Below are 22,249 nucleotides of genomic sequence, written 5' to 3'. Positions count from 1 at the left end.
GTATATAAATAGCAGGGAGTGAGCGGAACCCCCAGATGTACAAGGACCCCCCCCCCCACATTATCCCAGGAGAGACATAACATTGCTGTTTATTAATTGCCCCAGATACTGTAGGTATTACCCACAGGTACTCCCAGCCCCCACCTGGGCTGATCCAACAACAGATTCCTCCTTGGGGATTCGGGGACTCAGGGAACCCCCCCCAATCAGACAGGGAATGTGCCCAAATAACAGAGCCCCCAACTGCTTTATTTAATCTCCCCCCCCCCCCCCGGGGCAGCACCAATGCCTGTAAGTCTGTAACCAAAGCCCCTGCCCCTGCCCCTCTCAGCCACAGGGAAGGAAATGATCTCTTCTTGCCCCCCCCCGGGGCAGCACCAATGCCTGTAGGTCTGTAACAGAGCCAAAGCCCCTGCCCCTCTCAGCCACAGGGAAGGAAATGATCTCTTCTTGCCCCCCCCGGGGCAGCGCCAATACCCGTAGGTCTGTAACTGAGAGCCAAAGCCCCTGCCCCTCTCAGCCACAGGGAAGGAAATGATCTCTTCTTGCCCCCCCCGGGGCAGCGCCAATACCCGTAGGTCTGTAACTGAGAGCCAAAGCCCCTGCCCCTCTCAGCCACAGGGAAGGAAATGATCTCTTCTTGCCCCCCCCGGGGCAGCGCCAATACCCGTAGGTCTGTAACTGAGAGCCAAAGCCCCTGCCCCTCTCAGCCACAGGGAAGGAAATGATCTCTTCTTGCCCCCCCCGGGGCGTGAGGGTTTATATTCGCTGTATCTCTGGGTCGGTCAGTGGGAAAATGAAGAGAGAAGCAGAACTGAACCTTCTATTCATCCTCCTGTCTGTCTCTTATGGTGAGTTACCCTAATTGCCCCTCGTCACTTTCTGTACCCCTGTCTGTCTCTTATGGTGAGTTACCCTAATTGCCCCTCGTCACTTTCTGTACCCCTGCCTGTCTCTTATGGTGAGTTACCCTAATTGCCCCTCGTCACTTTCTGTACCCCTGCCTGTCTCTTATGGTGAGTTACCCTAATTGCCCCTCGTCACTTTCTGTACCCCTGCCTGTCTCTTATGGTGAGTTACCCTAATTGCCCCTCGTCACTTTCTGTACCCCTGCCTGTCTCTTATGGTGAGTTACCCTAATTGCCCCTCGTCACTTTCTGTACCCCTGCCTGTCTCTTATGGTGAGTTACCCTAATTGCCCCTCGTCACTTTCTGTACCCCTGCCTGTCTCTTATGGTGAGTTACCCTAATTGCCCCTCGTCACTTTCTGTACCCCTGCCTGTCTCTTATGGTGAGTTACCCTAATTGCCCCTCATCACTTTCTGTACCCCTGCCTGTCTCTTATGGTGAGTTACCCTAATTGCCCCTCATCACTTTCTGTACCCCTGCCTGTCTCTTATGGTGAGTTACCCTAATTGCCCCTCGTCACTTTCTGTACCCCTGCCTGTCTCTTATGGTGAGTTACCCTAATTGCCCCTCATCACTTTCTGTACCCCTGCCTGTCTCTTATGGTGAGTTACCCTAATTGCCCCTCATCACTTTCTGTACCCCTGCCTGTCTCTTATGGTGAGTTACCCTAATTGCCCCTCATCACTTTCTGTACCCCTGCCTGTCTCTTATGGTCAGTTACCCTAATTGCCCCCCATCACTTTCTGTACCCCTGCCTGTCTCTTATGGTGAGTTACCCTAATTGCCCCTCATCACTTTCTGTACCCCTGCCTGTCTCTTATGGTGAGTTACCCTAATTGCCCCTCATCACTTTCTGAACCCCTGTCTGTCTCTTATGGTGAGTTACCCTAATTGCCCCTCATCACTTTCTGAACCCCTGTCTGTCTCTTATGGTGAGTTACCCTAATTGCCCCTCATCACTTTCTGAACCCCTGTCTGTCTCTTATGGTGAGTTACCCTAATTGCCCCTCATCACTTCCAGTACCCCTGCCTGCCAGTTACCCCAACTGCCCTTATCCCTCTATATACCCTTTCTCCTTGTTGTAAGTTACACCGATTCCCTCTCATCAATCCCGGACCCCAATTGCCCCTGATCCCTATTTATAGCCACTGTAAGTTACTTTTATTACCCCCATTCCTTTCTGCACCCTTTACCTGCCACTTATGCTGAATTCCCCTAACCCTTCCTGTGCCAGTTATTCTAAGATACCTAAATTACCCCCTTCTCTTTGCTATAGGGGAGACGGCTATAGGGGCGACGGCTATAGGGGAGACGGCTATAGGGGAGACGGCTATAGGGGAGACGGCTATAGGGGAGACGGCTATAGGGGAGATGACTATAGGGGAGACGGCTATAGGGGAGACGGCTATAGGGGCGACGGCTATAGGGGAGATGGCTATAGGGGAGACGGCTATAGGGGCGGTGGCTATAGGGGCGACGGCTATAGGGGAGATGGCTATAGGGGAGACGGCTATAGGGGCGACGGCTATAGGGGAGACGGCTATAGGGGAGACGGCTATAGGGGAGATGACTATAGGGGAGACGACTATAGGGGCGGTGGCTATAGGGGCGACGGCTATAGGGGAGATGGCTATAGGGGAGACGGCTATAGGGGCGACGGCTATAGGGGAGACGGCTATAGGGGAGACGGCTATAGGGGAGACGGCTATAGGGGAGACGGCTATAGGGGAGATGACTATAGGGGAGACGGCTATAGGGGAGACGGCTATAGGGGAGACGGCTATAGGGGCGACGGCTATAGGGGAGACGGCTATAGGGGAGACGGCTATAGGGGAGACGGCTATAGGGGCGACGGCTATAGGGGAGACGGCTATAGGGGAGACGGCTATAGGGGAGACGGCTATAGGGGAGACGGCTATAGGGGCGACGGCTATAGGGGAGACGACTATAGGGGAGACGGCTATAGGGGCGACGGCTATAGGGGAGACGACTATAGGGGAGACGGCTATAGGGGAGACGGCTATAGGGGAGACGGCTATAGGGGCGATGGCTATAGGGGAGACGGCTATAGGGGCGATGGCTATAGGGGAGACGGCTATAGGGGCGATGGCTATAGGGGAGACGGCTATAGGGGCGATGGCTATAGGGGCGACGGCTATAGGGGAGACGGCTATAGGGGAGACGGCTATAGGGGCGACGGCTATAGGGGCGACGGCTATAGGGGAGACGGCTATAGGGGCGATGGCTATAGGGGCGGTGGCTATAGGGGCGATGGCTATAGGGGAGACGGCTATAGGGGAGACGGCTATAGGGGCGACGGCTATAGGGGCGACGGCTATAGGGGAGACGGCTATAGGGGAGACGGCTATAGGGGCGACGGCTATAGGGGCGACGGCTATAGGGGAGACGGCTATAGGGGCAATGGCTATAGGGGATCTCTATTTACCCCCCACCTCTGTAACAAATCTCCAATTATCCAGCCTATAAATCCCACCTCTGTGCCCATTATAGGTCTATCTAGTATAGTTCCAGGTTGCCCTCTCTGTTCTGCCCCATCTGGTTCTGCCCCTTTCCCTGCCTGACTTCCCTTCTGGATCCTGATTCTGTACTGCGCTGCTGTTCTGGTTCTGACCCGGCCGGACTCTGAGCTGCCCCAGGCCTCACCCTACCATCTGGTTCCCTGTCTCGCTCGGAACCTTTGTGCTGTTCCTTTCAGACCCATCAGCACCCAGTAAGGGAGGTTCCACCCAAAACCCCAGGTTCCTGCTCTTGGCACAAGTGGGAGCTGTGACCGGGCCCTCGGCGGCTGTTCTGGGATTTGGGCCACCAATCGTGACACTTTCTTTCCTGATCAATGTGTCCCTTCCCTCCCCAGGGGGCGCCACAGAGCGGGACCCACAGGACATATTTGCAGCAGAGGGGGCCCCCGTGCTGTTCCCCATGCAGGAGAAGCTGCGGGTCAGTCAGACCCAGGAGGGGGAGTGTAACCCATTCACTTGGCAAGTGAAGAAATCCCAGCACCAATACCGGGAGACGATAGCGCGGGCCGACGCCTTGTGCAACCCAGTCCTGTATGAAGGGAATTACCCGCCCCCGCGGAGCAACGTGTCTCACAATGGCAGTTTGCTGCTCTATAACCTGACCAGAGAGGATGCTGGGAAATACACCGTCACCGTGGACACCCTCTGGAGGGAGCAGTGGTTTAACAAAACATATATACTGCATGTCCAAGGTGGGTTTCCTCTCTAGGGGGGGATTGGCGCTCCACTCGGCCTGATCTCTAGGGGGGGATTGGCGCTACACTCGGCCTGATCTCTAGGGGGGGATTGGCGCTACACTCGGCCTGATCTCTAGGGGGGGATTGGCGCTACACTCGGCCTGATCTCTAGGGGGGATTGGCGCTACACTCGGCCTGATCTCTAGGGGGGGATTGGCGCTACACTCGGTCTGATCTCTAGGGGGGGATTGGCGCTACACTCGGCCTGATCTCTGGGGGGGGATTGGCGCTACACTCGGCCTGATCTCTAGGGGGGGGATTGGCGCTACACTCGGCCTGATCTCTAGGGGGGGATTGGCGCTACACTCGGCCTGATCTCTAGGGGGGGATTGGCGCTACACTCGGTCTGATCTCTAGGGGGGGATTGGCACTACACTCGGTCTGATCTCTAGGGGGGGATTGGCGCTACACTCGGCCTGATCTCTAGGGGGGGATTGGCGCTACACTCGGCCTGATCTCTGGGGGGGGATTGGCACTACACTCGGCCTGATCTCTAGGGGGGGATTGGCGCTACACTCGGCCTGATCTCTGGGGGGGGATTGGCGCTACACTCGGCCTGATCTCTAGGGGGGATTGGCGCTACACTCGGCCTGATCTCTGGGGGGGGATTGGCGCTACACTCGGCCTGATCTCTAGGGGGGGATTGGCGCTACACTCGGCCTGATCTCTGGGGGGGGATTGGCGCTACACTCGGCCTGATCTCTAGGGGGGGATTGGCGCTACACTCGGCCTGATCTCTAGGGGGGGATTGGCGCTACACTCGGCCTGATCTCTGGGGGGGGATTGGCACTACACTCGGCCTGATCTCTAGGGGGGGATTGGCGCTACACTCGGCCTGATCTCTAGGGGGGGATTGGCACTACACTCGGCCTGATCTCTAGGGGGGGATTGGCGCTCCACTCGGCCTGATCTCTAGGGGGGGATTGGCGCTCCACTCGGCCTGATCTCTAGGGGGGGATTGGCACTACACTCGGCCTGATCTCTAGGGGGGGATTGGCGCTACACTCGGCCTGATCTCTAGGGGGGGATTGGCGCTACACTCGGCCTGATCTCTAGGGGGGGATTGGCACTACACTCGGCCTGATCTCTAGGGGGGGATTGGCGCTCCACTCGGCCTGATCTCTAGGGGGGGATTGGCGCTCCACTCGGCCTGATCTCTAGGGGGGGATTGGCACTACACTCGGCCTGATCTCTAGGGGGGGATTGGCGCTACACTCGGCCTGATCTCTAGGGGGGGATTGGCGCTACACTCGGCCTGATCTCTAGGGGGGATTGGCGCTCCACTCGGCCTGATCTCTAGGGGGGATTGGCACTACACTCGGCCTGATCTCTAGGGGGGGATTGGCACTACACTCGGCCTGATCTCTAGGGGGGGATTGGCGCTCCACTCGGCCTGATCTCTAGGGGGGGATTGGCGCTACACTCGGCCTGATCTCTAGGGGGGGATTGGCGCTACACTCGGCCTGATCTCTAGGGGGGGATTGGCGCTACACTCGGCCTGATCTCTAGGGGGGGATTGGCGCTACACTCGGTCTGATCTCTAGGGGGGGATTGGCGCTACACTCGGCCTGATCTCTGGGGGGGGATTGGCGCTACACTCGGCCTGATCTCTAGGGGGGGGATTGGCGCTACACTCGGCCTGATCTCTAGGGGGGGATTGGCGCTACACTCGGCCTGATCTCTGGGGGGGGATTGGCGCTACACTCGGTCTGATCTCTAGGGGGGGATTGGCACTACACTCGGTCTGATCTCTAGGGGGGGATTGGCGCTACACTCGGCCTGATCTCTAGGGGGGGATTGGCGCTACACTCGGCCTGATCTCTGGGGGGGGATTGGCACTACACTCGGCCTGATCTCTAGGGGGGGATTGGCGCTACACTCGGCCTGATCTCTGGGGGGGGATTGGCGCTACACTCGGCCTGATCTCTAGGGGGGGATTGGCGCTACACTCGGCCTGATCTCTGGGGGGGGATTGGCGCTACACTCGGCCTGATCTCTAGGGGGGGATTGGCGCTACACTCGGCCTGATCTCTGGGGGGGGATTGGCGCTACACTCGGCCTGATCTCTAGGGGGGGATTGGCGCTACACTCGGCCTGATCTCTAGGGGGGGATTGGCGCTACACTCGGCCTGATCTCTGGGGGGGGATTGGCACTACACTCGGCCTGATCTCTAGGGGGGGATTGGCGCTACACTCGGCCTGATCTCTAGGGGGGGATTGGCACTACACTCGGCCTGATCTCTAGGGGGGGATTGGCGCTCCACTCGGCCTGATCTCTAGGGGGGGATTGGCGCTCCACTCGGCCTGATCTCTAGGGGGGGATTGGCACTACACTCGGCCTGATCTCTAGGGGGGGATTGGCGCTACACTCGGCCTGATCTCTAGGGGGGGATTGGCGCTACACTCGGCCTGATCTCTAGGGGGGATTGGCGCTCCACTCGGCCTGATCTCTAGGGGGGGATTGGCACTACACTCGGCCTGATCTCTAGGGGGGGATTGGCACTACACTCGGCCTGATCTCTAGGGGGGGATTGGCGCTCCACTCGGCCTGATCTCTAGGGGGGGATTGGCGCTACACTCGGTCTGATCTCTAGGGGGGGATTGGCACTACACTCAGTCTGAGCCAGAGGCTAAAGCTGAACTAATGTCAGTGTCATTCTGAGTAACCCTTTATGTGCCATACCCTGTGCCAGCCCCTGACGGAACTGAGCTGAGACCTGATGAAACCCATCAGAATCCTTAGAACCCAAACGATTGTCACGGTTTATCGGAGCCGCAGTCTCAACCCCCACGTTAGTTTATTATATCCTGAGATGTCTGATCCTGTCTGTCTGTCAGTTCCCCTTTCAGATCCAGTAATTGAGGTCTCGTGTGAGTCGGGGGAGAGGGCGGTGCTGAGCTGCAGGGTACAGACCGGGTCGGACCCCTCCTACACTTGGGTCACTAATGGGACAGTAATGGGGAACCCGAGTCCCCTATGGGAAGTGAATGGGAATAACCTGACGGTCCTGTTGCCCTTCCCTGGCAATGCCAGTTGTGTCGTGAGAAACAATGTTACGGAGAAGACAGTCAGTGTGCCCGGCGTGCCCTGCCCAGGTGAGTGCTGATTGGCTGACAGGGGAGGACGTGGCACTGAGAGCTCAGGGCTGATGGGAAAAATGGCAACTCCCTGTAATGTAATTGCCAATGACCTTGGCACTATAGGGCACAGTTTGTTGGCTTCTTGCCCTGTGTGAGTGCCCTGTACCGGGTCAGCATTGGCGCATTCCCCGTACCGGGTCAGTATTGGCGCATTCCCCGTACCGGGTCAGTATTGGCACATTCCCCGTACCGGGTCAGCATTGGCGCATTCCCCGTACCGGGTCAGCATTGGCGCATTCCCCGTACCGGGTCAACATTGGCGCATTCCCCGTACCGGGTCAGCATTGGCGCATTCCCCGTACCGGGTCAGCATTGGCGCATTCCCCGTACCGGGTCAGCATTGGCGCATTCCCCGTACCGGGTCAGTATTGGCGCATTCCCTGTAATGGATCAGTATTGGCACATTCCCGTACCGGGTCAGCATTGGCGCATTCCCTGTAATGGATCAGTATTGGCACATTCCCGTACCGGGTAAGCATTGGCGCATTCCCTGTAATGGATCAGTATTGGCACATTCCCGTACCGGGTCAGCATTGGCGCATTCCCTGTAATGGATCAGTATTGGCACATTCCCGTACCGGGTAAGCATTGGCGCATTCCCTGTAATGGATCAGTATTGGCACATTCCCGTACCGGGTCAGCATTGGCGCATTCCCTGTAATGGATCAGTATTGGCACATTCCCGTACCGGGTAAGCATTGGCGCATTCCCTGTAATGGATCAGTATTGGCACATTCCCGTACCGGGTAAGCATTGGCGCATTCCCTGTAATGGATCAGTATTGGCACATTCCCCGTACCGGGTAAGCATTGGCGCATTCCCTGTAATGGATCAGTATTGGCACATTCCCCGTACCGGGTCAGCATTGGCACATTCCCTGTACCGGGTCAGCATTGGCACATTCCCCGTACCGGGTCAGCATTGGCGCATTCCCCGTACCGGGTCAGCATTGGCGCATTCCCCGTACCGGGTCAGCATTGGCGCATTCCCCGTACCGGGTCAGCATTGGCGCATTCCCTGTAATGGATCAGCATTGGCGCATTCCCTGTACCGGGTCAGCATTGGCGCATTCCCCGTACCGGGTCAGTATTGGCACATTCCCCGTACCGGGTCAGTATTGGCACATTCCCCGTACCGGGTCAGTATTGGCACATTCCCCGTACCGGGTCAGTATTGGCGCATTCCCCGTACCGGGTCAGTATTGGCCCATTCCCTGTAATGGATCAGCACCTTTTCCTGATAATGTTAACCCAATGAGACTTCAGGTCTGCCCGGCCATTTGCATAGGGTCATGTGGCATAATGATGTCACCAAGGCTGTGTCACTGCGCAATGACATCACAACAGGGTGACATAATCCTTACATGAATAACATTATAGAGCCCATTGGGCCGGCCTGGAACCGACCCTGTGAGCAGGCAGATTGCCCCTGACTATTCGTGTAAATACCCCCAGTGAATGCTTGTTGCCCCGTAGGAACACTGTATAGACTCCTCAGTACAGTATGGACCACTTGTCCCATTTGGACCTTGCAGATTCATCCCATCAGAACTTCCAGCTGTGTCCCGCCCCCTACCCAGCAGCTCTGTGCCCCAGGCCACGCCTCCTCATGTACAATGATGGGGTTCATTTGTTGCATGAGGTTCTTGGGGCGTCTCAGTGGTGGGCACGGGGGGCACATAACCTAATGCCACTCCCTGTCCCGCAGGCCCAGACCCGGAGGTGCCCGCTCACCTGTACATCAAGTTGGCCATATTCCTGATGAACTCCGCCCTGATCTGCTGCATGGCGTCCCATTGGCGGGCGGAGCGGAGAGAAGCGAAGAGAAGACGGGATAGAGGGGGGTAACCAGCGGGGGGCCCCCAACTAATTGTACATCCTCTTCATCACCCAAGAACCCCAGCTGCCGCCCAATGTGATTGGTTTTAAGGATTTCAGTTTTCTATGAAGCCTGGTGTGCGAGGGTCGGGGGTGGGGGTACCAAATAGGAGGGGCTCGGAATCCCAAGAGCTTACAATCTAAAGCTACTTGGGGAATTGGTTGGGTTTAGAGGGCACCAAATGAGTAAGTTCCACAGACGGACGTGGCCTCGGAGAATTCCTACACCGCACGGCCCTATTCATTCAATTTATGTTCTGCTTCCCCTTTAATTTATGTTCTGCTTCCCCTTTAATTTATGTTCTGCTTCCCCTTTAATTTATGTTCTGCTTCCCCTTTAATTTATGTTCTGCTTCCCCTTTAATTTATGTTCTGCTTCCCACCAATCACTCTGCCCCCTGCAGTTCCACTTCTCACCCTCTGGTTCCAATAAAGCCCTCTGGTGCAACAGCGCCCCCTGCTTGTGAATATAATAATAAAGATGTTATTGTGCCAGAACGGTTTGCAGTTGGTTCTCTTTATTTCTATGGGCTAATTACAATCAGTAATGTTTGCGGGGGGGGGGGGGGGGTAATATTCTGAGAGGCAGGGCATTGACTTATATGGGGGGTACATTTCCTGGTTAATGATCGGCTGGAAAATCTGTGACCCAAACCCGATCATAACCCGGATATAAGGAATTCCACCCACCCCCATGTTGGGGGAGGGGCTTATGGGGGCCTGGCATTACTGGCAGCTCAACCACCATTAGTGCCCCTATGGTTCCCTGTATTCCTGTATCCTCCCCCACATTGGCACAGGTGGCAGCCAGACAGGTGATACCAGAAACATCAGCCAATCACAGGTCCTTTCAACCAGCAGAGTAAAGGGGAAGTAAACCTTATTCCCAGAGACTATTAAGTACAGACAAATGGCCCTGTGGGTTCCCTGCTGCACAGAACCGGCCCCCAGTGTAACCGGAGCGGCACATCCGTGGGAAAGGGGAGCGGCCCAATGTCTGACACTGGAACAGACACGGAGCTAATGTTTTATTGCCCAGCAGGGGGGCAAAGGGTGCCGGCGACTCCACCTGGGTGTGCTGGGGGCAAAAGGAGGTCTCAGTACTGGGGGGGGGAACAGGGGATCAGGGACACCATGAATGAGGGGCCCCCCTGCAGCTTATTGGCCTGTGTAGAGGGGCCCCCCTGCAGCTTATTGGCCTGTGTAGAGGGGCCCCCCTGCAGCTTATTGGCCTGTGTAGAGGGGCCCCCCTGCAGCTTATTGGCCTGTGTAGAGGGGCCCCCCTGCAGCTTATTGGCCTGTGTAGAGGGGCCCCCCTGCAGCTTATTGGCCTGTGTAGAGGGGCCCCCCTGCAGCTTATTGGCCTGTGTAGAGGGGCCCTCCTGCAGCTTATTGGCCTGTGTAGAGGGGCCCCCCTGCAGCTTATTGGCCTGTGTAGAGGGGCCCCCCTGCAGCTTATTGGCCTGTGTAGAGGGGCCCCCCTGCAGCTTATTGGCCTGTGTAGAGGGGCCCCGGGGACAAGTGGTCAGATCTGCGGGGAATCAGTTGATTTGGGTACATAAGTAGCACTTTATAAATAAAGATATAAATACATAGATACATACTTAGATACAGAAGGAACACCGCACCCAAGGGGTTAATTCTGGCAGCAGATCTGTGAGTGACAGGACAGGCCCCGCCCATAGGAAATGATCTCTCACTCAGACACAAACATGGAGCCAGCGATGGGGCTGATCCTGCTCTTCCTCCTGCCCTCAGTCTCCCATGGTGAGTCCCGGGGGGGTCCCTAGGGGCCCGGGGGCTGCAGCCATACAGATCCGCACGTATAGCGAGGCCTGAGTGTAAGCTCACTGCTGATTGGTCTGTGCTACACTGTCTGCAATAAGGGAGGCTTTCATTGGGCTTCTGGCAGATTGGACTGATCTGTGGAAAAGTGGGTGCTGACCAGTTGGTTTGGGGGGGCACATAGTTATCCATTGGGGGGTGAAACAGGATCAGCTGCTACAGGGCCCAGGCTTGGGAAGGGGCAGTCATGGGGGGGGGTTACAGGGCAGCTCATAATCTAATATATATGGCAATAGCCCCCCCGCTGATTATCCAGTGACACTAAAGGGTTAAAACACAACAAACTGGCAGGGAAATCGGGTGCCCAGCTGGCAGTAACAGTACAGCCCCATAGGCACAGGGCGGGCAGCGACACTGCCCCAGGGTATCACTGGCAGAGGGGCAGCACTAGGGTTAAAGAAGGGGCAAAATACCCAGAATCCCCCGTGCAGTTACTGGCCCCGGGGAGGGCGGGTGGGACCGGTGACCTGAAGGTGACAGGCAGCACCCAGAGAGACTAGTGACTTAAGGGTGGCACCCAGAACATGTGACAGGGCATCAGGGCTGGGCGTGGCTATAAAGGATCTGCCCACGTACGTGCCAGTCATTACAGGCCCGGGCACACTGGCACATTACTCACTGTAACCATGACCCTTAGGTTGCCCCAGGCTGATTCTCCTCCGTACCCCCTGTCATTACAGAAACAGTGAGTTACCCTAATTACCCTGGGGGGGGGGGGTTATGTATAACAAGCAGCCCCACAGCAGGGGCCACAGCTCATAACTGCATGAGGGGGCTGCGCTGGCCCCTCTGCCCCCTGCTCAGTCCAAACAGTCTCTTCCCTCCCCAGGGGGCGCCACAGAGCAGGACTCACAGGACATATCTGCATTAGAGGGGGCCCCCGTACTGTTCCCCATGCAGGAGAAGCTGCGGATCAGCAGAACAATGGGAAGGGAGCAAGATAGCAGCTCCCAGTAGGTATCAGAATAGCACTCAATAGTAAGAAACCCAAGTCCGGCTTGGGACTCCTCCAGTTACATGGGAGTAGGAGAAACAATAGGTTAGCTGAAAGCAGTTCTAATGTGTAGCGCTGGCTGAAAGCTCAGACTCAGGCACACTTTACTGCTGCGCTGCAAGTTGGAGTGATATCCCCCCCCTCACCCCCAGCAGCCGATCAGCAGAACAATGGGAAGGGAGCAAGATAGCAGCTCCCAGTAGGTATCAGAATAGCACTCAATAGTAAGAAATCCAAGTCCGGCTTGGGACTCCTCCAGTTACATGGGAGTAGGAGAAACAATAGGTTAGCTGAAAGCAGTTCTAATGTGTAGCGCTGGCTCCTTCTGATACATTTCTCATACCCTCCCTGTAAAGCTGTCTCTTCCCTCCCCAGGGGGCGCCACAGAGCGGGACCCACAGGACATATTTGCAGCAGAGGGGGCCCCCGTGCTGTTCCCCATGCAGGAGAAGCTGCGGGTCAGTCAGACCCAGGAGGGGGAGTGTAACCAATTCACGTGGCAAGTGAAGAAATTGCAGCACAAATACCGGCAGACGATAGCGCGGGCCGACGCCTTGTGCAACCCAGTCCTGTATTATGGGCAGTACCCGCCCCCGCGGAGCTCCGTGTCACAAAATGGCAGTTTGTGGCTCTATAACCTGACCAGAGAGGATGCTGGGAAATACACCGTCACCGCCAACACCCTCTGGAGGGCGCCATGGTTTGAAAAATCATATATACTGCATGTCCAAGGTGGGTGTAACTTACTGGCTCATATTAACCCTATGTTGGCCTTGCAGGTATAGAGAAGAGATAACATTGCCACTTGCCCAAATGGCTGTTAGTCACAAGGGCACATGGGGCCACATGTTTCCAGGATAATATTGTCTGACACGTGGTGACATGAGTTGTAATGTTTATATATATATATACATACAATGGCTTGCAAAAGTATTCGGCCCCCTTGAACTTTTCCACATTTTGTCACATTACAGCCACAAACATGAATCCATTTTATTGGAATTCCACGTGAAAGCCCAATACAAAGTGGGGTACACGGGAAAGACCAATACAAAGTGGGGTACACGGGAAAGACCAATACAAAGTGGGGTACACGGGAGAGACCAATACAAAGTGGGGTACACGGGAAAGACCAATACAAAGTGGGGTACACGGGAGAGACCAATACAAAGTGGGGTACACGGGAAAGACCAATACAAAGTGGGGTACACGGGAGAGACCAATACAAAGTGGGGTACACGGGAAAGCCCAATACAAAGTGGGGTACACGGGAAAGCCCAATACAAAGTGGGGTACACGGGAAAGCCCAATACAAAGTGGGGTACACGGGAGAGACCAATACAAAGTGGGGTACACGGGAGAAGTGGAAGGAAAATCATACATGATTCCAAACATTTGTTACAAATAAATAAGTGCAAAGTGGGGTGTGCGTAATTATTCAGCCCCCCAATACTGTGTAGAACCCCCTTTTGCTGCAATTCCAGCTGCCAGGCTTTAGGGTATGTCTCTACCCGCTTTGCCCACCTACAGACTGAAACCCTTGCCCATTCTTCTTTGCAAAACAGCTCCAGCTCAGTCAGATTAGATGGTCAGCCTTTGGGAACAGCAGTTTTCAGATCTTGCCACAGATTCTCCATTGGATTTAGATCTGGGCTGTGATTGGGCCAGTCTAACACATGGATATGTTTAACCCATTGTTGCCCTGGCTTTATGTTTAGGGTCGTTGCCCTGCTGGAAGGGGAACCTCCGCCCCAGTCTCAAGTCTTTTGCAGACTCCAAGAGGTTTTCTTCCAAGATTGCCCTGTATTTGGCTCCATCCATCTTCCCATCAACTCTGAGCAGCTTCCCTGTCCCTGCTGAAGCCCCCCCAGAGCATGATGCTGCCCCCCCATATGTGACAGTGGGGATGGTGGGGTCAGAGGGATGTGCAGGGTTAGTTTTCCGCCACACATAGCGTTTTGCAAAAAGTTCCATTTTGGTCTCATCTGACCAGAGCCCCTTCTCCCACATGTTTGCTGCCCCCCCCCCCCCACATGGCTTGTGGCAAACTGGACTTCTTATGGTTTTCTGGTAACAATGGCTTTCTTCTTGCCACTCTTCCATAAAGGCCAACTTTGTGCAGTGCCCGACTAATAGTTGTTGGACAGATTCCCCCCCCTGAGCTGTAGATCCCTGCAGCCCCCCCAGAGTCACCATGGGCCCCTTGGCTGCATTTCTGATCAGCGCTTGTTGGGCCTGTGAGTTTAGGGGGGGGCCGTGCCTGGGTAGGGTTACAGTTGTGCCATACTCCTGCCATTTCTGAATGATCGGTGGAACAGGGCTCCGTGGGAGGTTCAAGGCTTTGGGAATCTGTTTGTAGCCTAAGCCTGCTTTATATTTCTCAATAACTTTATCCCTGACCTGTCTGGTGTGTTCTTTGGGCTTCATGGTGTTGTTGCTCCCAATATTCCCTTAGCAACCTCTGAGGCCGTCACAGAGCAGCTGTATTTGTACTGACATTAGATTACACACAGGGGCACTCTATTTAGTCATTAGCACTCATCAGGCAATGTCTATGGGCAACTGACTGCACTCAGACCCAAGGGGGCTGAATAATTACGCACACCCCACTTTGCACTTATTTATTTGTAAAAAATGTTTGGAATCATGTATGATTTTCCGTCCACTTCTCACGTGTACCCCACTTTGTATTGGTCTCTCCCGTGTACCCCACTTTGTATTGGGCTTTCCCGTGTACCCCACTTTGTATTGGGCTTTCCCGTGTACCCCACTTTGTATTGGGCTTTCCCGTGTACCCCACTTTGTATTGGGCTTTCCCGTGTACCCCACTTTGTATTGGGCTTTCCCGTGTACCCCACTTTGTATTGGTCTCTCCCGTGTACCCCACTTTGTATTGGGCTTTCCCGTGTACCCCACTTTGTATTGGGCTTTCCCGTGGAATTCCAATAAAATTGATTCATGTTTGTGGCTGTAATGTGACAAAATGTGGGAAAGTTCAAGGGGGCCGAATACTTTTGCAAGCCACTGTATATATATATATATATACACACACACATATACTGTATATATATAGATGTCAGACTTACCGGCCTATAATCGCCAGGCTGGGCGCACAATCCCTGTATAAATATAGGAATGACTGGAGGTTCCCCCCAACCCATAGGTACCGGCTGGGAGTGGGTCTGAGAATATCAGAACCAGAGGCTAAAGTTGAACTAATGTCAGTGCCGGGGGGGATCCCCCACGTTAGTTTATTATATCCTGAGATGTCTGTCTGTCTGTCAGTTCCCCTTTCAGATCCAGTAATTGAGGTCTCGTGTGAGTCGGGGGAGAGGGCGGTGCTGAGCTGCAGGGTACAGACCGGGTCGGACCCCTCCTACACTTGGGTCACTAATGGGGCAATAAAGAGGAATATGATCCCCCCAGGGGAGGTGAATGGGGATAGAATCACGGTCCCTTTACCCCTCCCCGGGGGTATAAGCTGCACGGTGAGAAACAGAGTTACGGAGAAGCGAGTCCGTCTGTCTGCCATTCGCTGCCCAGGTGAGTGACTGCCAATCGGAAGGGACGAGACAGAATCCATAGAGCTCCGCCCCCAGCACCCCCATAATGTTTCCTTACAGATTCTCTACCTGAACCCCCATAATGTTTCCTTACAGCTTCTCTACCTGAACCCCCATAATGTTTCCTTACAGATTCTCTACCTGAACCCCCATAATGTTTCCTTACAGCTTCTCTAAATGAACCCCCATAATGTTTCCTTACAGATTCTCTACCTGAACCCCCATAATGTTTCCTTACAGCTTCTCTACCTGAACCCCCATAATGTTTCCTTACAGCTTCTCTACCTGAACCCCCATAATGTTTCCTTACAGCTTCTCTACCTGAACCCCCATATTGTTTCCACACAGCACCCCCTCCCCGCTATACTAATGGTTTAGCCTAATGCCCCGGGTGTAATCACTGAATGGTTGGACCCTTCTCAGCCGCCTCCCTTCATTCCAACCCTCAGGGCTTTTCCCTGTCCCTAAATGGTTCCTTCCAGACCCCCCAGTTGGAGAGCAGTTGCCCCCACACAGCCCTGTTGCCCCTATTTATTCATTGTAACAATCAGTTGGGCACCAAAGAGTCAGTTTGACAGAAAGTTTATTGTCCTTAAAGGGAACTTACCTCCCATTTCTAAACCGGTGCCCCCCCATGCAAGTTCCACCATCCCCCCCTGACTGCAGCTCCCAGAATCCTTTGCTACTTCCCCCATTGTTTTCTCTCCTTCTCATACATTTCTCATACCCTCCCTGTAAAGCTGTCCCTTCCCTCCCCAGGGGGCGCCACAGAGCGGGACCCACAGGACATATTTGCAGCAGAGGGGGCCCCCGTGCTGTTCCCCATGCAGGAGAAGCTGCGGGTCAGTCAGACCCAGGAGGGGGAGTGTAACCCATTCACTTGGCAAGTGAAGAAATTCCAGCACCAATACCGGGAGACGATAGCGACGGCCGACGCCTTGTGCAACCCAGTCCTGTATTATGGGCAGTACCCGCCCCCGCGGAGCAACGTGTCTGACAATGGCAGTTTGCTGCTCTATAACCTGACCAGAGAGGATGCTGGGAAATACACCGTCACCGTGGACACCCACTGGAGGGCGCCGTGGTTTAAGAAAACATATATACTGTATGTCCAAGGTGAGTTGCCCCCCCAAGCTGGTTGCTATGGGTACAGCTGACTACACAACACAGCAGTAGGTCAGATTATATTTCTATTGATGAACAGAACAAAACAGCCCATAAACCCATAAGGATTCCCTGGGGCACCTCCTGTCCTTCCCCTTGGAATAAGGCCCTCCCCCTCAGCTACCTTCCCCTTGGAATAAGCCCCTCCCCCTCAGCTACCTTCCCCTTGGAATAAGCCCCTCCCTCTCGGATCCCTTCCTCTTGGAATAAGCCCCTCCCTCTCGGATCCCTTCCCCTTGGAATAAGCCCCTCCCTCTCAGGTACCTTCCCCTTGGAATAAGCCCCTCCCTCTCAGATACCTTGGAATAAGCCCTTCCCTCTTAGGTACCTTCCCCATGGAATAAGCCCCTCCCTCTCGGATCCCTTCACCTTGGAAGAGGCCCCTCCCTCTCAGATACTTTCCCCTTGGAATAAGCCCCTCCCTCTCAGATACCTTCCCCTTGGAATAAGCCCCTCCCTCTCAGATCCCTACCCCTTGGAATAAGCTCCTCCCTCTCAGATCCCTTCCCCTTGGAATAAGCCCCTCCCTCTCAGATCCCTTGGATTTCCAATTCGAGTTTCCAGACTTATTTGAGGTTTTGCAGTCAGGGAAAATGATTCTGCGTTTGTTTTTTCAAGATCAAGTTTTTGAGTATTGAGGTTTTTAACACTTTCAGGTTTGGTGAGTTCTGTGTTTTCTGCTGATTCTGACAGCGAGTCTTAAATAATAACATTTCCCATGTCCTGATGTAACGACAGCAACAAACATGGTACATTATTATACAGGTATGGGATCCATTATCCAGAAACCCATTTTCCAAAAAATTCTAATTCATAAAGATAATTCCCTTTTCTCTGTAATAATAAAACAGTACCTGTACTTGATCCCAACTAAGATATAATTACCCCTTATTGGGGCAGAACAGCCCTATTGGGTTTATTTAATGGTTAAATGATTCCCTTTTCTCTGTAATAATAAAACAGTACCTGTACTTGATCCCAACTAAGATATAATTACCCCTTATTGGGGCAGAACAGCCCTATTGGGTTTATTTCATGGTTAAATGATTCCCTTTTCTCTGTAATAATAAAACAGTACCTGTACTTGATCCCAACTAAGATATAATTACCCCTTATTGGGGCAGAACAGCCCTATTGGGTTTATTTAATGGTTAAATGATTCCCTATTCTCTGTAATAATAAAACAGTACCTGTACTTGATCCCAACTAAGATATAATTACCCCTTATTGGGGCAGAACAGCCCTATTGGGTTTATTTCATGGTTAAATGATTCCCTTTTCTCTGTAATAATAAAAAAGTACCTGTACTTGATCCCAACTAAGATATAATTACCCCTTATTGGGGCAGAACAGCCCTATTGGGTTTATTTCATGGTTAAATGATTCCCTTTTCTCTGTAATAATAAAACAGTACCTGTACTTGATCCCAACTAAGATATAATTACCCCTTATTGGGGCAGAACAGCCCTATTGGGTTTATTTAATGGTTAAATGATTCCCTTTTCTCTGTAATAATAAAACAGTACCTGTACTTGATCCCAACTAAGATATAATTACCCCTTATTGGGGGCAGAACAGCCCTATTGGGTTTATTTCATGGTTAAATTATTTTTTAGTAGGCTTACATTATGGAGATCCAAATTATGGAAATTTCCCTTATACATAAAACACCAGACCCAAAGCATTGTGGGTAACGGGTCCCATACCTGTAGATGCAAAATGATTGTTTTATACCCCGGGAGGCGTATTTATCAAAATCAAATTTTTGAGGTGTTTTTTTTAAATACAAACCAAACCTGAACATTTTTATTAAACTTACCAAAATTCAAAAACTTGATCCTGAAACAATAACTCAAATGCAGAATCATTTTCCAAGAGTCTCACAAATCTCAAATAATCTGGAAACTCCAACTGGAAAATAACTTTTTTTTCATTCAAAAGCTGATAAATAGACATATTCTTAGTTTCCATGGTGCCCTCAGTCACATGACCTGTGTTCTGATAAACTTCAGTCACACTTTACTGCTGCGCTGCAAGTTGGAGTGATATCCCCCCCCTCACCCCCAGCAGCCGATCAGCAGAACAATGGGAAGGGAGCAAGATAGCAGCTCCCAGTAGGTATCAGAATAGCACTCAATAGTAAGAAATCCAAGTCCAGCTTGGGACTCCTCCAGTTAAATGGGAGTAGGAGAAACAATAGGTTAGCTGAAAGCAGTTCTAATGTGTAGTGCTGGCTCCTTCTGATACATTTCTCATACCCTCCCTTTAAAGCTGTCCCTTCCCTCCCCAGGGGGCGCCACAGAGCGGGACCCACAGGACATATTTGGAGCAGAGGGGGCCCCCGTGCTGTTCCCCATGCAGGAGAAGCTGCGGGTCAGTCAGACCCAGGAGGGGGAGTGTAACCAATTCACTTGGCAAGTGAAGAAATTGCAGCACAAATACCGGCAGACGATAGCGCGGGCCGACGCCTTGTGCAACCCAGTCCTGTATTATGGGCAGTACCCGCCCCCGCGGAGCTCCGTGTCGCACAATGGCAGTTTGTGGCTCTATAACCTGACCAGAGAGGATGCTGGGAAATACATAGTCACTGTGGACACCCTCTCGAGGAAACGATGGTTCAAACAAATATATTTACTGCACGTGCAAGGTGGGTTCCCCTCAAATACCCAAAGTATGGAGGTTCCTAATCACCCCTATAGATAATATATTGCACCAATCACATGCACCGATGCAGTAATGCACATTAACTGCACAACTGGCTGAATACAGCGCAGCTATAAATGCGGCACCAACCTGCGCCACTGGGGGGTCATTTATATCTGCAACTGCAGCGAGTGCAACTGTGAGCGCAAACGGGGTCCGACACGCGACTCACTGGGGGCAAAACTGCGCTTGTAAATGACCCCCCCAGAGGCGCATCCCTGGCCTGGAGGTCTCACCCCCCCACAGTAACCAAAGGGGCCCTTGGGGGGGGGATTGTAGGCGATGAAGATCATTTCAATGAGAGAGGAAAGAAAATGATTATTAAAGGGGAAATCATGATGTTAAGGTTTGGGAAAAGCCGGATATAAAGGAATGGCTGGCCCAGTTGGGATTGGTTACACTGGGGAAGGGGCAGTTAAGGGGGGGTCACTATATATAAATATATATAAGGGGGGGGCAGTAATGAAATAGAGAAAGTACAGGGAAGAGCGACTAAGCTGATAAAGGGAATGGGCTCAGTTATGGGGAAAGGCTGGCCCAGTTGGGATTGGTTACACTGGGGAAGGGGCAGTTAAGGGGGGGGGGGGGTCACTATATATAAATATATAAGGGGGGGCAGTAATGAAATAGAGAAAGTACAGGGAAGAGCGACTAAGCTGATAAAGGGAATGGGCTCAGTTATGGGGAAAGGCTGGCCCAGTTGGGATTGGTTACACTGGGGGGGGGGGCAGTTAAGGGGGGGTCACTATATATAAATATATAAGGGGGGGCAGTAATGAAATAGAGAAAGTACAGGGAAGAGCGACTAAGCTGATAAAGGGAATGGGACCCCCCCCCTGAATCAGTGGTACTGGCAGATACATTAGATAGGTACAAGGAAGGGGTTACATGTGGCAAATTGTAGAGGGTACAGAAGCCCCCCCCCTTCCTGGATCAGTAGCAGTTGGGCAGGTTTATACAGATGTAAAAGGTTGAACTTGATGGACGTGAGTATTTTTTCAGCCTCACTTACTTTTTTACAGATGGAGCCAAAGCTGGGACCATGGACTAACCCCCCTGTGATGGTGGATAAATGTGGATAATGGAGTCACCAAACCAACATGGGACCTGGTTCTGATCTGCACTGGGGTGGGGGGGGGGGAGAGGGATCTGTGACTTTGTGATTGGACCTGACAGGTTCCACCCACCAAGCACAGACAAGGGATTTACTGGAACTGCCTGAGAGACTTCACAGTCTCCATTTGAAAGTAGAAAACACTGGGCGAGACCCCTGAGCACTGAGGGTGACAGTCGGGGGGAGCAAAGGGGTGACATTGGGGCAGAAAGACTTGTTCCCCACAGCAGTTCTGATCCGAGAGACATCACGTGACCCCATGGAAGTGACTGCAGCCAAGAAGGGAGGGGGGGCAGAACGCTGAGTTGGGCACAACCGGAACAGAAATGGATATAAATATATTGCACGGGGGGGGTTCTGTACCCAACACCCCCCAGCAGAACCCTGAGAGAAGTGGATCATCTGCCCTATCTGCCCCTAGTCTAAGGCCGGGCTCTGTATCATTGGTCTTTGCTCTTATTTCTACCCAAGTGGGTAACTTTGTATTCGCCAACATGGAACCCCATCTGCCATTTTGTTGCCCAATTCAGTCAAATCTCTCCCCAGTCTCACAGAGAGACTGCCCCATTAGTGAGAGGTGTGAGCAGTCTCACTGGCCAGTGAGCCCACCCTCCTGTCTGTACCATGCCCCCCCTATATATATACATATATATATACCCCCCCGTCTGTAACATACTAGCAGCCAGAGCCCAGTGCTGCCCCCACTATATATATATATACCCCCCCGTGTGTACCATGCTAGCAGCCAGAGCCCAGTGCTGCCCCCACTATATATATATATACCCCCCCGTGTGTACCATGCTAGCAGCCAGAGCCTAGTGCTGCCCCCACTATATATATATATATACCCCCCCGTGTTTACCATGCTAGCAGCCAGAGCCCAGTGCTGCCCCCACTATATATATATATACCCCCCCGTGTGTACCATGCTAGCAGCCAGAGCCCAGTGCTGCCCCCACTATATATATATATACCCCCCCGTGTTTACCATGCTAGCACCCAGAGCCCAGTGCTGCCCCCACTATATATATACTGTATATATACCCCCCCATCTGTACCATGCTAGCACCCAGAGCCCAGTGCTGCCCCCACTATATATATATATACCCCCCCGTGTGTACCATGCTAGCACCCAGAGCCTAGCCACATGTATCATCCTGTGAGTGGATGCTGCGGAATACTGGACTGTATAGTGAGATTCAAATTTGTTATTTTCTGGAATTGCCTGGCATCACCCTGAGGATGAATTACTTTATATTTCAGGATGTTTTTTATCTGCAGTTGGTGGAACCGCGATGGGATCCAATGTCGCGCCGTCATTTGCAAATATTTTCATGGCATGGTTTGAACATCCCCGTGTATATCGCGGAACCACTGTGGGGCCTGGGGGAGGTATATCAATGATATCTTTGTATTATGGGGGGGTGACCTTGATTCCCTATCTCGGTTCCACGCCCAGCTGAATCATTTTCATCCTGCTATTAAATTTATTTGTGTGAAGGATAATAACAATATACACTTTTTAGATGTGGAGGTTTCCAGACAGGGGAGATTGCAAACTAAATTGTACTCTAAACCTACTGACCGAAACCAGATTTGACACTATTCTAGTTATCATCCAATCCATACAAGGGATTCTATACCAATCAGGCAGCTAAAGA

General features: G+C 52.8%; 1 protein-coding gene across 3 annotated transcripts; it reads left to right on the top strand.

The window, feature by feature from the left end:
- Positions 1-321: 321 nt before the first annotated feature.
- LOC101734364 lies at positions 322-21,100 on the top strand. Of its 3 annotated transcripts, XM_031896401.1 has the most exons (7): positions 323-851; positions 3,786-4,142; positions 12,420-12,776; positions 15,330-15,587; positions 16,367-16,723; positions 19,062-19,418; positions 20,497-21,100. In XM_031896401.1, the coding sequence occupies exons 1-7, from the start codon at positions 725-727 to the stop codon at positions 20,523-20,525; spliced, it is 1,842 nt and encodes a 613-aa protein (XP_031752261.1). In that variant the 5' UTR covers positions 323-724; the 3' UTR covers positions 20,526-21,100. The 3 variants fall into 3 exon arrangements, with proteins under 3 accessions (XP_031752262.1, XP_031752261.1, XP_004920001.2); XM_031896402.1 differs by lacking the exon at positions 16,367-16,723 and having other exon boundaries at positions 322-851; XM_004919944.4 differs by lacking the exons at positions 323-851; positions 3,786-4,142 and adding an exon at positions 10,905-10,972.
- Positions 21,101-22,249: the final 1,149 nt, after the last annotated feature.

Source organism: Xenopus tropicalis, chromosome 2 (assembly GCF_000004195.4).
Source record: "Xenopus tropicalis strain Nigerian chromosome 2, UCB_Xtro_10.0, whole genome shotgun sequence".
Lineage (NCBI taxonomy): Eukaryota > Metazoa > Chordata > Amphibia > Anura > Pipidae > Xenopus > Xenopus tropicalis.
The sequence above is the reverse complement of the archived record's forward strand: the minus strand, read 5'-3'. Positions and strand labels throughout refer to the sequence as shown.

Coding starts and splice junctions, on each gene's coding strand:
- LOC101734364 (XM_031896401.1), top strand. CDS start 725: ATGATCTCTTCTTGCCCCCCCCGGGGCGTGAGGGTTTATATTCGCTGT. Junction 4,143..12,419: donor ATATATACTGCATGTCCAAG/GTGGGTTTCCTC, acceptor TTCCCTCCCCAG/GGGGCGCCACAGAGCGGGAC. Junction 19,419..20,496: donor ATATTTACTGCACGTGCAAG/GTGGGTTCCCCT, acceptor ACTTTTTTACAG/ATGGAGCCAAAGCTGGGACC.